This window comes from Camelus dromedarius, chromosome 14 (genome assembly GCF_036321535.1).
Source record: "Camelus dromedarius isolate mCamDro1 chromosome 14, mCamDro1.pat, whole genome shotgun sequence".
Taxonomy (NCBI): Eukaryota; Metazoa; Chordata; class Mammalia; order Artiodactyla; family Camelidae; genus Camelus; species Camelus dromedarius.
In genome coordinates this window covers 43,330,698-43,345,827 of record NC_087449.1, presented here as the reverse complement: position 1 = coordinate 43,345,827, position 15,130 = coordinate 43,330,698, and the positions used below count along the sequence as shown (strand labels likewise).

The following is a 15,130-nucleotide window of genomic DNA, read 5'->3' as shown; positions in this document are numbered from 1 at the left end:
TTTCTTCTCCCCTGATTCTGCATTCATGCTCTCTACCACAGCCACTTGAGACTTCTTTCAACTCTTCAAACACATTATAGTCTCTTCTATCCCTGGACTTTGGATATGCTGTCCCCTCAGCTTGGGATGTTCCTAATCTCTTTGCTTAGTTAATTCCTAGCTCAAATGTTATTTCTTCAGTAAAGTCTTTATTGCTCTCCAAGACAAATTAAGACCTCCGCTGTGCTCTTTTATAATATCCTATCCTTTTCCTTCATAGTACTTGTCACAGTTTGTTATTAGATAGTTGTTGTCATTATGATTTGATTAATGTCTGCCATCCAATAGACTGGAAGTCCTAGGAGGGCAGGAACCATATCTCTTTTTATATCATAGTATCTTTAATCATGATGGCATAGTGCCTGGCACCTGGAAGGTAATTAGTAACATGTGTGTAAGCGTGTAGCTGGTCAAGTGTCTGCATATGCAAAGCCAAGCAGACCTGGACTGTGGTGACTTCATAAGGAGACATCACACTGCATAGCTGTCAGACAGCCCATCTACTTCCCTCAAGAATGTCTCTCTTGGTTGGGCCACTGTCAACTGCAACTTTTAATAGGATATACCACCTACTTGTTTGGTTTCTGAATCATCTGAATCCACCCTCATTCAACAATGTGGACTGTCAGCTTTCAGGGACAGAGAGAACAACCTCGAAATAATTACCATTTATTCATTCTACCAATATTTATTCTGTGCCTACCTTGACTGTATTCAAACACTGTGCTGGGGATGGGGAAACAGAGATGAATGACGCCTGGTTATTATTCTTAAGGAATTTATAGTTTTGAAGCACAGTCAGATAAATAAACAAATTATAACTTCCTGTTTTAAAACACTAACATTACAAGGCATGCTTAAAGTTTCAAAGGATCACAGAGAAGAGAGTGACTATCAAAGCACTTAGCAAAACCCTAGCTAGAAGTGGTATTTAGAATGATGACCCAAGGGACACACTTTCAAACGTTCTAAGTGCTAACTTTGGACTAGTTTAGACCACAAGAAAGCAATTTGCTTGGACCACATTAGACAAGCCCCTTAAAAAATAAGCATCCCTAGGTTGCTTTTATGTCTTTGGCTTTTATTGGACATAACAAGAAATATCCATTTAAACTGTGCTTTTGTTGTTCAAATCTTAATTGCTTTATTACATCATTCACTGGTTTCTAATAAAGTCAACATGAGAAACTACGTTTAGAATTTAGTGTTACTGAAAAAATATCTATGGTCTGTCTCCTCTGATGAACTGATCCCGTTCAGATGGCAAGATCTATTCAACGGGTACTGTGTTTTCATTTTTGCTTTGGCAGCCAGGAAACTGAGAACTAAATTTCAAATTCAGTCACAGTCATGTTTTACCCCAGAATAATTGTGATCTCCTTTTTCTTTGGTCTTAAGGTTCTATTTCTAGTTTTTTAGCCTATTGTAAACCTTCTTTATGTCCTTGTGGCAAATAAATGGGACAAAATAAATTTAACATCTGGTATGCTCAGTCATTTTAGAATGATTTTCGCTATCAGTCAAAGATAAATGCAAAAAAACTTAACCTATGTTTGGATCTTAATAAAATTGGGAGAAATTGAGGGAGGACAAAGAAAATCAAGTGAAAAGGGACAAAGAATAGGACTGAGGTAGTATTGTCCATATTCTCCAACTCAAATATTAGAGCACATTGATCTGGCATAAAGTCTATTAGAAGAGAGTATCTGAAATTTTGACTTGGAAAGTCCCAGAGATATGGTGAGGTAGACAGATCCCAGGAGACACAGCCATTATTTAATATATATGAATAATTATAGAAAGGGTTTAACCTTTTTTGGCTCACAGATCCCTTTGATGATGTCTTGAAAGCATTGGATCTGCTTCCCAGTAATAGACATGCTCATACAGTTTCTGAAAGCATAACACTCCTGTTATCTATTTCTATTTCCAGAATATCAAAATCACTGAACAGCTGGCACTGCTGTAAAGAATTCGGATGGACCTGAGGAAGCACCTGGGCTGCCAGGTCACACGGGGAGACTGGCCAATCAGCTATCAGCTGAAGTTTTTAATACTCTGACACCATTATTGGGTGATTTAAGCCAGTAGGTTGTTTTCTGTTTTGTTTGTTTGTTTGTTTGTTTTTTAACTATTTTGAGTAACAGACCCCTTTGATGAGCTGATAAATATATGGGCCATCTATCCCAAAATATATCCACAAACCCACTCACAATTTTGCAATTTCATGAGGTTGGTGGACTTCTAGTCCATCCTCAGATCCTCGGTACGTTTAAATGAAGACTTTCCTGGATTCGGGGGCAATGCCCTTGCAGACCTTTCGAAATCTCTCTCTTTTATCATGGGGACTAGAGCGGCCGGGGCCGAAGTAGGTACGGGACCAGGAGACATCGACCCCCGCGGCCTCTCCACGCGCCCCTCCAAGCTCTCCCTTCCCCCATGCCCGTGCGCGCAGGTGCGAAAACCTAAGGGGCCACCCCGGCGCGACGGCTCGGGAAGGTGGAGGGGAGAAAGGGACCCTGGGAGCGGCACAGGCGGGGGTGGGGGCCTTCCCGACGTTGCTTGGTGACCGAGCTCTCCGCCCAGGCCGTTCCATTTCCTCAGCAGGGGGCGTCGCGGGCTGGAACGTTGCTGACGGACCTCCCAGAGCGGCCCTCTTCCGGCTTACCCCCCTCCGCTGGGCGGTGGCGCGGACCCGTGACGTCACAGGAGGCGGGGTCTGCGCTGCTGCCGGGTGCTGGAGGCGCCATTGGAGCCGGCTTGCCTTGCGAGCTCCGCTGAGGAGCCGGAGGTTGTGCCGCAGTTACAGCCGCGTCGGCTCCTGGTCCTTGGCCCCTCAGCAGCATGGCGTGCGGGGCGACACTGAAGCGGCCCATGGAGTTCGAGGCGGCGCTGCTGAGCCCTGGCTCCCCGAAGCGGCGGCGCTGCGCCCCTCTGCCCGGCCCCACTCCGGGCCTCAGGCCCCCAGACGCCGAGCCGCCGCCGCTGCTTCAGACACAGACCCCACCGCCGACTCTGCAGCAGCCCGCCCCGCCCGGCAGCGAGCGGCGCCTTCCAACTCCGGGTAACCTACGCTGCGGGCTTGGCAGAAAGCCAAGCCTAGGCATTTTTTTAAGGTGGGGGGGAGGGAAGGTCATGGACGCTAGGGTGAATCGCTCGCTGACCCCTTCTTTGCATCGAGAAAAGGGAACTGGGGTACTGCTGGGCCTGGTCGCTTCCGGGGATGGGAGACATCCGGGAGGGGTAGTGGAGCCACAGTGTCGGTTTTTGGTTTTCCTGGAGCTGGAGAGCTTAGAGGGGTAGGCAGCAGGAGGAAGATGGGAGTACCCCCGGCTGCTCCAGCCCTCCCGGTCACTGAAGCCCCTCCTGCCTGCGCTGCCCGCGCCTGCACTGAGCCGCCCTGCGGATCCAGTGGGCCATGGAAAATTGGATTCTGCTCACGAACCCGGCCTTGAGGGTGTGGGGGTTGGGGGCGGGTTACTGGGAAGGGGCCTGAGTGCGTGCTGTGCAGCACCGTGCTGTAGCTTGTAGGGAGACATGATTTCCAGAAGTCTTTAGGGACCACAGGCCGCCGCTGAAATCGTGGAATCCGATTTCAACCTGTTTCTAAGAGACTGACCGTGTTCTTTTATTGTATGGCTGTTGTCTTGTACTATATATGGTTTGAAATCTGTAGGTCGTTAGCTAGAATTTGAGAATCCTTAAACTTACAGAGATTCCGGAAGCAGGAATTCAACTACCAGTAACCGAGAGATTCTCCTTCAATAAGGGATTCCACATTGGTCGAGGAAATGGGAGAGCTGATGTGACAAAGTGAAAAAACCCAACCCCTAACCATTGTACAGGAGTAGAGGGGACAGTGCATCAGAATGAATATTTAGCAGTTTTAAAAGGCTCCCGGAAATGGAGGGGGGTTGCTCAAAGCTGGACTTTGGCGAGTCGTTTCTTTGTGTGTTTTTCTGTTCCTCAAGTGTTAGCAAAACCTTGGGATTGCCTTAAAATCATTCCTTCCGTACCTCTCTCCAATTACCAGTGTATTTAGCCATTATTTCCTCCTCCCTCTGCATATGCACAATGCAGCTTTCAGGCCCTCATCCTCTCGCACCAAGATCCCTGCAGTCACCAGCCAAGCTCTCCTAGGCACTATATCCTTACTGCTGTTCACCTCTTCTTATCCTGGCATTCAAAGGATCTATCAACTATAACCATTTCTTACCTAGTCAATCTGTTAAAGATTTTTTCCCCAAACTATGCTTTTGCTCTTTTCCCCTAGACCTCCTTGGCTGTGCCTGTATCCTCGTCTTCCATCGTGATGTTTTCACTTTCTGTTTGCTAATCCAGATACAGTCGTTTCAAGTCTTCCATCATTACCTGACTAAATCTGCCCCATAAGGAACTCTGTTCTGCTTTAAATTCCCTGACCACTTAATGTTGCAAAGCTTTATATACTGAATGAAATAATGTTTGCAAAAGCTCTTTGTAAAGAGCCTTTCCAGAGCAGGAGACATAGATGTCCTCTTGAAGTAAATTTTTTTCTTCCACTGCTCCCACAGGTACCCAGGGATAGTAACATAATCTTTCTGACTCTCTCCTCTTCTGCAAAATAGAATTAATACTTGTCCTATCCATCTATCTTGATGTAAATGCTTTATTTCTTCCAATACTACCCTCTAGACTAATTCTGTGGTAGTTCACAATACAGCAAATGCTTAATAAGTGATTGTTGAGTGTATTTGGAAGCCTAAATATGGCAGAATGCTATAAGAGGGTCGCTGTAATTTTTTTATCTTAAAATTTAATTTTCGCATGAATTTCATGGTTTTTTATGTGAAAATATTTTATTTAAAATATTCATTTGTAAAGATTGATCAGTTACATTTCTTAATGCTATTGGAATGTGGTTCTGTCATGAAAAGAGCAGTATGAATGATGCTTTGGCTCTAGTGAAAGATGCCTTCTGGGTTAAAGAGGAAGAATCAAGGAGAAAATACTAGTTTTTATACAAATAGAAAGAATAAAGCCAACTAATAGAAAAGTGAATTTAAAAATCAGTAGCTTTATTTTATAATATCCTAGTTGTTAACTCAAGAGTTGTAAAGTTCTCTCAGAAATGGTCCAGAAACTTTTTATTTAAGAAAAAAGATATGTATCATAGCACTTTTTGTGGATAGCCTATAAAATTAAATCTTTTATTGCTTAAAGGAGCCAAATGGATACCATACATGGAAGGGACTCTTGCTGACCCCCAGGAGATGTTTGTAAACATGGAGTGAGGTAGATGCAAAGCAGTTAATTGATCATGACTTGAGGGTTGGAGAAAAACGTTGAGAAAGAGGTAGCGTTTTAGCTGGGTCTTGAATAATGGGGGGAGAGACAGCCCAGTTCAAGCAAAGGAAAACTGTTTGAGCAAAGGCCAGAAAACCCACAGATTAAGGAATGGATAGTTTAGTGCAACTAGCCTGTGATGGGAGATAGAAGTGGAAAAAATAATTTGGGGCCAAGTCTTGGAAGGCATGGAATGCCATGTTCAAGAGTTTGAATTTGGTCCTTAACAGCTAGGAATCATTGTAGAATTTTGAGGATGGAATTAGTCTGATAGAACCTGAAAGTACAACCTCAAATAATAATGGGAGGCAAGAGTAAAATTATCCACTGTTAAAAAAAGAAATTTGGATTTTTCTTTTTTAAAAAAATGCCTTTTCCTGTTTCATGTGGCCTCCTTGGGAAGAAAATCACAGCTACTTCTTTATTTTTCTCCTATGCATACAATATTTAAATTCTTGGACTTTCTAGTCCTTCTACCAGCCTTAAAGTTGTATCTTTCCATTTGTTCGCCTTGCTGTACGGGAGGCAGTTCAAGGTTTATCAAAGACCTTCTGTTCTCATGAGCATTGTCCTCATACTTGTCCTTTCTTGTTTCAAGTCTTTGCAGTTCCTTACATCCTTGTATTGAATCTGGCAAGTATGTACTTGGAGAATAATACGTTTTAAAGGTGAAGCAAAAACTTCATAAATTCAGCGATCTAAAATATGAACTTCATAGCATTCTGAAAGGAAAGCTTTGCTAATCTGCATTGTTCCAGTGTTCAGGCTGAGTGTTCTGGAATTTAGCTACATGTGGAGCTACTTTGAGCTTATGTCAGTCCCTAGACTATTGTCACTTGTTATGGTATTATTAATCTTTGGTTTTGATTCTCACAACTGTATTGGGTAGGCATTTAACATTTGTATTGAAGTACTAGGCTAAAGATCCTGAATGACTTCCCAAGGTCATAGTCACATAGCTAGGAAGAAACAAAATGTCATTGTTAACACTCCCCCTCTTCTTAAAAATTATAGCCAAGTATACATTAGAATAATGTGAATTGTGGGGCTGATATATTTTCCTAATTTTTGTTTTTGATAAGGAGGCTTTATTATTTGGAAGTGAATATATATTTTACCAAAAAAACTTGAAAACTACATCCTTCCAGATTCTGTGTTGTTTCTAGGAGTGGTCTTCAAAGTAGTTAGTGATTGTTGTGTCCTGGACTTTTAATAGTGTTAGCAAATTTGGTTTATGATTACCTTGACACAGAATAGTAACCTGAATCCTACCAAATAATGCTTCTTACAGGATCAGAAAATTCTTTTCTAATCCCTGACCATCAAGTCCAAGCAGTAAATCTCAGGTCTTTCCTTGGTCAATGCCCAGGCTATGAACATTGTGATTTCTGCTGTCCACTTCCCCAAAGATCTTAAATCGCAAACAGGATAAAAGTTTCATTGTTAGAAGGCCTTGGATGGTAAGAGACTCTCATTCCTAATACCCTAGTTTGCGAAATTGTGCAACTCAAAAGAGATTAAAAAATAGCTCCTTATTAAGTGAAGGATGGTTTTGTTTGTTTGTTTGTTGCTGTAAGTTGTCCTAAGTAATCCTACAGCAAACAGCAGATTAGGTCTTCATTGTTACAGGAAAACAAGCAAAGGGAACTATCTGGGTGGCTTATGCCAAAATAGCTGCTACCCTATGTATTGTTGAAATAGTGACAATTGGGGGAAATGCTTTGGGGGTTATAGGAGGAGTGTTTTATCCAGTATAAACACTTCTTTTTTTTGTTACTATAACATGGGAGGAGGGACAAGAAGCTTGAAGAAGTGACACAATGAAGTGAATGCTCAAGTGTGTTTCTTTTTTATTAGAGCAAATTTTTCAGAACATAAAACAAGAATATAGTCGTTATCAGAGGTGGAGACATTTAGAAGTTGTTCTTAATCAGACTGAAGCTTGTACTTCGGAAAGTCAGCCTCACTCGTCAGCAATCACAGCACCTAGTTCTCCAGGTAAGCGTGCTTTAGAGTACACAGTTGATGTAAGAGTTTATAAATGATAATTGAAGTGATAGTTTCCCAAACCAGAATTGATTTCATCTAAGTAATAAAATTAGTAAAATATATGCACTGTATTACTACTTGTAAATACTTTTAAAACCAGAGTCATGAAATTGCAAAGACCTTAGATTGATTTGATTGGGCTTCCATCTGCCCAATGCAAGAGTACCCTCTATAACTACAGCATCTGATACCACAGTCACAAGCCACAAGTGGCTGTTTAATTTTAAATACCTTAAAATTTAATTAAATTTTAGTTTCTCAGCTGCAGTGGCCGTATTTCAAGTGCTCAGTAGCTAGAGTAGCTGTGGTATTAGACAGCACTAGAGTACATTTCCGTCATTGCGGAAAGTTGTGTGACAGCACTGCTCTGTAATGCTGACAGGTGGTCAGTGAGGATGTGCTCAGAAATAGAATCTCAGGGTGGAGGGAACCCTCATGGTCACATAGTTCAGCCACCAGTCTTGCCTGCCGTATCCCTGCAAATAGTCAACAGGCCAGGGCTTGAACATCACCACTGGTGGTTAACTGTCTACTTTAACAGTAGAGGAATTTATTTCCTCACAGAGTACTCTACTTTGTAACAGTTTTATGAGTTAAAAATTACCTTGATTAAAACTTACCTCCTTGCAGAACACAAATTTTGATTTTGGCCAGGGACTAAGGGGAGCGGGGAATGGGGAGAAGCTGCTTAATGGATAAGAGGTGTTACTGTGGAGTGGTGGAAATATTTTGACACTATTTAGAGGTGGTGGTTGTATAACATTATGACTATACTAAATGCTACTGAATTTAAAAATGGCTCATTTAATGTAAATTTCACCTGAAATAATTTTTTTTAATTCTCTTCTTATAAGTCAAAGGTCTTGGCTCTAGAACAGCACCCTTTTGGATTAATTGCTCTTGCACATGCATGAGTGATAGATCTTTTAGTGGTTATAGCTAGCAGGTCTCTCCATAACATTCTCTTGGAGTTTTAGTAATATAATTTTGAAGTAACAGACTATGTTATGGGTAGAGAAACAATTACAAAGAATTACTGGCTAGATATTTTGCAGGTCTCATTTACAGAGAAAAAATTTTGGTTTAGGCCAAAAAGCAATTTGTTTCAGGGTGTTAACTGGTTTATAGACTAACAGGGCTGAAGAAACAGATTCCAAACTGAGCTCTGAGGAGAACTCAGAACTGGGGCCGCCAGCAGAACTGCTGCTTTTCTCATGACTTGAGAGCCGATGTCCCCATGTTTTCTAGTATCCCAGTGGATATTTTGGTTTCCAGCTACAGTCTTAGGAACATTTCCCTTTTCTCAACCTAGTCAAAAGGGTTCAAGGATGAACCTGTGTAGTGCCTAATTGTTTCTTTCATTCATACATCAGTGACTTAGCTAACAGTTTTTATATTGGGCAAGTCTCTTGGTCTCCTAAGCATCGGAATCCTAACCATTTTTTATCAGAATCACCTAAGGAATGTAAAAGATGCCCAGGCTGTACCCCAGAATTAAATCAGAATGTGTATCTCTTTTTGTTGTTAATTCTACAGGTAATGATGTGCCACTTTGATTAAACATAGGTCTAGATGATTTCTAAGGATCTGAGTATCTCTGATACTGTGAATCTTCTTTCTCTGGTAACAAAGTCATAAAGACTAAAGGCTTTGTGTCAGCTTTAACCTTTTTGTTCTTGTCCTTTGCCAGTTGAGCATTCCACATGGGCTCGGATTGTTATGGCAATCAAAACTATTGTTCCATATGCAGATCAGCTCACACCCCTGGATACACTTTCCTCCTATACTTCTCAGTTTACCTTTGGCCTTGCTTTGTAGAACAAATGTCAGGGAAACTCAGAAATTTTTTTGAAACTATTTTATGTGAAGTAGTGGAAAATATCATTTTTCTAAATAATTGTTATATCCTAAGATTCTTTGCATGGTTATAAATTCAGAACCCTAGAGCTTGAATGTATAATGTAAACTAGATCTGTCTTTTGGCCAGGTTCCTCCTGGATGAAGAAGGACCAGCCCACCTTTACCCTCCGACAAGTTGGAATAATATGTGAGCGTCTCTTAAGAGACTATGAAGATAAAATTCGAGAGGAGTATGAGCAAATCCTCAATACCAAACTAGCAGGTAAGCTAAGGTAGTGACCATGCCATTGTTAATAGGTGCAGTAAGGATTAACCCCAGTTAACAAAAATGGTAACTTAGAAAATGGTAACTTAGAAAAAGCTTAAGACTTCATACAAGGTTTAATGAATTGTAAGTATTAAGTTACTTTCTTTGGTTGCTCTCTTTTGAATTCTAAACATTTTATTTATACATTATATGGAAAGACTTTTCATTTACATTTCAGAAACAAGATAAGCCAAGCTTTTCTTTCCAGAATTTTACATATGAATAAAGACATTGAGCAGGTTATTCCAGCTAGCTGATGGTAAACAGGTGGTTGGGATCATGCTAACCTCCCAACAGGTGGTTAGGAGGAGTAGAGGATAGTCAGCATTTTCAGACTTCCTGGTGGGAGTCACTTTGTGGATGTGGGAAGTCAGGCATCCTGTGATTTAGAGGTACTTTAGAGTAAAGTCTGGAAAGTACAGCTTAGGCTAGAACAAAGAGAGTGATTGATTAGTGATGGCAACAAGTAGAGCCTTTTGTGAAAGGAAGGGATCTAAATCAGGAACAGAAAGTAGTACTTGTTTAGTGAAAGAGGACGATGTTGTGATCAGAGAGGTTTTAGGCAGCTTCTTATAACAGTATTGTGGGCTCATCTGGTGACCCACACCACAGACTGTTAATTTAAGGTCGCCTTTAAGTTGAGAGCTGTTGATTTAATAACAGAGTTAAATGGGTTTCTTTATAGTAGAACTTCTTTAATTAACTAATAATGTGTATTAGAAGCAGAAACTATAGTATGTCATTCCCCTCTTCTACGCCCACCCCAAAATTGTTTAGACCAGCTGGCTCTGAGTCACTTCTTTGTTCATGGATGTCAGACTACCTTCTGTCTGTCTACTGAGTTTCTCTTCAGAAGGTACTTCTGTTTACAGTTAGGTAGTGTGGAATTTCCTCTTAGCTTTCTAGCCATCCCATCTCTATCACTCAATATGTGTGTTGAAATTTATAGCAAGGATAGAGTGTAGAAAAGAGCTTCAAGCTTCACATCCTATAGGAGATAAATTAAAATTTGCTGGCTTATAGCAGTGAGCACAGCTGTGCTTGGGAAACTATTAGTAAGAGATGGAATTATGGCAGGGGTGAGTTTATGAGGAAAATGGTAGAGATGATCAATGACCAAATTTAGGAGCCAGGGATTTGGCTCTGGGACCTAAGAGTTAGGAACAGATCTCAGAGTGACCATTATAAGGAGGGCCTAAGAGTGGATAATATAAACTGGGAAACTAGATGTGATCCTGACATTTGGTTCTTAAAAAACTAGGGGAGAGTTTCTGGGGATAGTATATACTCTCTTTCCCCTTACAGAACAATATGAATCTTTTGTGAAATTCACACATGATCAGATTATGCGACGATATGGGACAAGGCCAACAAGCTGTAAGTATTGCCAAGTTTTTCATTGCATTTTTCAACTTCCAGGAGCAAGATTTTCACACTGAGTACCTTGTTTCCTAAGAGCAAAAAAGCCCCTGTGAAGTAAAATAATAGATAACATTTAAAGAGTACTTACATGCCCAGCACTTTAAATCCTTACAAAGTTTATTTAATCCACAGTTACCCTGTAGGGGAGGAACTACTATTAGTCCCATTTTACAGTTAAGAATAACACTTAAAGAAGTTAAATAGTTTGTCTGGGCTCATATAGCCAGTGGTTCAGCTAGGATTGAAACCCAGGTAGACTGGCTTCAGTGCCAATTTATTACCTGGCTTTTCCCCCAGAAAGGTAGTTTGAGTTGTTAATTTATAAAAGTTGATTCCTTAAGCTCACTTACGAAGTGTACGGTCAGAATTTCTTAATTCTAAACCTCTTGCAATTTACCAGTTACTCAAAACATAAATTATAAATAGAAGAGGGGAGGGTGTGGCTCAGTGACAGAGCACATGCTTAGCATGCATGAGTTCCTGGGTTCAATCCCCAGTACTCCCATTAAAATAAATAAATGAATAACCACCCCCCCCAAAAAAATTTTTTTTTAAAAAAAAGCTATGTATGTAAGCTGAACCTGAGTCAGATTTCTTAAATTCTTGCAGATTTAGGACCTCTTGAGTGGCGATTCATATCCTCCATGCTGTTTATCACATTTACCACTAGTTAATATTTAAAACGTGATACTGTATTTTTTTAGTATTCTCACTCTGTTTTGTTTTTTATTCCTAAATTATAGACGTGTCCTGAAGCTTTCTTGCATATCTGGGTACCAGGTTTGACCTCAAGAGATGGCTGCTGTACACTTTTTGCGACTGGTTTGATATCACATTTCAGCTCCAACTTTGCATCCTGAGAACACTTAAACGTTTCTGCAGGTCCATTTTATACAACTTGAAAGACCTTAAAACTTTCTGGTTGCCACAAGCATATCTTTCTTTTCTGCTCATCCAATAAACAGCTGTGCCCTACTGTGATAGATTTTCCAAACAAAAATACCTGGAGCAGCAGTTTAGCAAAATATGCCCTCGGTGGCACTCAACAAATGGAGTTTCCCCAAGCACAGTTCTGTAAGAAGTGTGTGTGAGAGTGTGTGTATATGTATGTATGTGTATTTTAAGTTATTATTTGTATTGTGCAAATTTTTTTTGATCTTGGGGATTCTGGCTGTGAATTTGATGCACGACAATTATGGTTAAAAACATTCACTTGGTCTACAGAAGACCATTAATGTTTTGTGACCATATAAGTTGTAACAGTGGATTGTTTTATGTGTAGGTATTATTGTTAAATACAGGGACTGTTTCCAGGCACAGAATATGAATCATAAGTTAGGATGAACATTAGATGTGATTATGAGGACATAGCAAAGGTCTGTGGTCCTAGGTCTACAAATGCGTGATGAGGAATTAGAACAAACCGGAGACAGGCCATTTGATACATGACTCTGCCTAGCCGTGTTAGAAAATTACTTTGACTCCAAGCCTTAAAATACCCACATGGAGTCTGTGCTCACCTCATTCACACAAGGAGCTTCTTGGACACTGAACCTCTGAGAAGAAAAAGTCTCCTCTGGAGCAGGAGCATCAGGGTTTGCTTGGAGCATAACATTAGGTGAGCGTGGGGCCAGGCCAGGCCCAGAGGCACTGCTGCTTGGGAGGAGCCACTTCACCTTTGTATCAGTTATTAAATACAGAATTTGGATCCTTTGATCAGGTTCTCCCAAATTCTTTTAAAAGGTGTCTGTTCAACTGCTTGAGCTTTGTTTTGGCAACCCCCCTGCCCGAAGTTGCTTACAGACTGTTCTTCACCTTGTTTCTAAGGCTGAGGAACAGAAGGTAGCCTCTGTTTTGAGGAGGTGGAAGTTAAGTATACATTTATTTTTTACTGTGACTTGTTCAGGACCACATTTTACAATATGCCTTGTTTCCTTTATTATTGTTTCTGGAAAGGAAAGTTCTATTAAAATTGTTTTAGTTTGAATATAGAATAGTTTTTTTAATTAAGGCTTATTTTGAAAAACTCTGAGTTTAATTCAAATGTATACCAGTACCTTCCAAAGTAAGGTAATATTCAGAGACAATTGTCCTGATCAGATGGCTTAGAGAAATTTCTGGAATATTCACATTCGAAGATTCCTTATTAATGAATGTCTTTGACTTAAATCTAACCAAAAACTGCAACATTATTGTTTGTACATTTTCATTATATAGTGTTAACAAGCTTAGTTGCAAACAAATAAAATACTTAAGCTATTTGTTTACCTTGCCTTCTTAATACTGTGATAATGTTTATTAATTCAGATAATTTATGTGAGGCTGCTATAACCATTTCCCATTACAGTTCAACATTACATTTAAGATTTTAAAGACTACAAAGCCCAGCAGTGATCTTATAATCATTAAAAAATTATTTTACTTCATATTTGAAGGGCAGTTTGTTTCATCTCTTCTTTTTCCAGGGTAGTCACTTGTTCCTGGAAGAGGAGCATGGCAGTGGCTGTAATGGGAGTGGCCTTACAGTGGGGTAGTCGCACCAAAACAAGGGAAGGGCAGCTGTGGGGGCCATCAAAAGTCCTGAAGGATGGACCAGGAATGGGGAACAGTGCCTCACTGGAGTCTTGTTACAGAATCTGTGATGTGCTTACTCACTATTGCAAATGTCAGCCCCCTTCCTACTAAAAGGCTGGAAAATAGATAACGTTTCTGTAAGGAAAATGATAGACACCCCCTCACCGCACCCAGTGTTGTTAGGCTGTTGTATTTTGATACTGTTGCCCTTTGGGGCCACAGGGTAAGACCGCACCACCATGGCTGGATTTGGGGATTCTTCTCAAAAGGGAATAGACATGTTTGTTTAATGTTTTATGCAGAGAAAAGGTGACCCCTAGGTCAGAAAGTGGGGGCCTATAATGAGGCCTTAAGCTAGTGAAAGGAGTTTTTCCCTAGACCTTGATTTCTAGGGCTTGAACTTAGGGGCGCTCCCAGGCAGGGAAGTGTCTTTGTCCCATGGAAACAGGTCAAGGCCCTGGGAAGAAGTCAGCCTACAGAGACCTGTAAGGATAGCTCAGGACCTGTGGTCTCAGAAGAGCCATGTGTAGTGAGCTATTTAACATTTTTTTCTGTTTTAATTCCACTTATTATCTTTTAACTAAGTCTTCACCTTAAGGGGAATGAAAGGAGTTAAGTGTCCATGCATAAGTCAGAGGAGGACGGGAGATCAAAGTTCATGAGGCACTGGTAATTGTTAAGAGCTCCTATGGAGAAGAACATGAGGGGGCACCAGAGCTTGGGCCAGCCTTCCACATATGGTGAATCTTCTCTGCCCACCCGGGACGAGTGGTTGGCTAGTGTAGTAGTTACAGGAATGGCCTTTGGATGTTTGTAGCCATAGAGTTGAGTCTGCTCTGCCACTAACTTGCTGTGTGAGCCTTGTCAAGCTACTGAGCTTTTTGAGCCATAGTTTCCTTATCTGTAAAATGAGGCTTAACTGTATGTACATCATTGGGTTTTGTTTTCAAATGTGAGTTTAAATAGTCCATGTAAAGAAAGTATTTAGCACAGTTTGGGACCTAGAATATGCACTTGAAAATGTTACAGCAGGTTTCTTTACAGTGGTCATCAGATCTGAAGACCACAACCTTTCTTTCTGCAGCAGTGATTCTCAACTTTCCAGAATGAATAGCCCCTTGTTAACATCAAATCTCACTTTCTCGTATTAGAATTTGTACTTTTTAAGTGTTTGACTAAAAAATAAAAGATGAATGACAAGTGAATACAGTAATGCCTTTCAGTGAATCTGTATTTTGTTACTCACTTAGCAGGGGTCAGCAAACTGGACTCTTTTTGTAAATAAAGTTACATCGGAACACTGCCACACTATTTGTTTGCATCTGTGGCTGCTTTCACACTGCAACTCCAGAGACAGACAGTATGGAGCACAGAGTTGAAAATACTCTGGCTCTTTAGGAAAAGTGTGTGGGCCCATGGATTGTAGACATTTGAGAAAGTTCACAAACAAGGCAAACTTGGTACATCATGGCTGGGGGAGTCACACAACAGGTTGAGGTATGATGAAAAAATGCTCTGCTTACAAATAAACTGATTGCCAAAGTGAGTATCTTA

The 15,130-nt window shown here is 40.7% G+C and overlaps 1 protein-coding gene across 1 annotated transcript; it reads left to right on the top strand.

The window, feature by feature from the left end:
• Positions 1 to 2,750: 2,750 nt before the first annotated feature.
• On the top strand, positions 2,751 to 13,269 carry AKIRIN1 (akirin 1). Its single transcript, XM_010982385.3, has 5 exons — positions 2,751 to 3,103; positions 7,222 to 7,362; positions 9,401 to 9,535; positions 10,886 to 10,957; positions 11,746 to 13,269. The coding sequence occupies exons 1-5, from the start codon at positions 2,884 to 2,886 to the stop codon at positions 11,754 to 11,756; spliced, it is 579 nt and encodes a 192-aa protein (XP_010980687.2). The 5' UTR covers positions 2,751 to 2,883; the 3' UTR covers positions 11,757 to 13,269.
• The last annotated feature ends 1,861 nt before the right edge of the window (positions 13,270 to 15,130 follow it).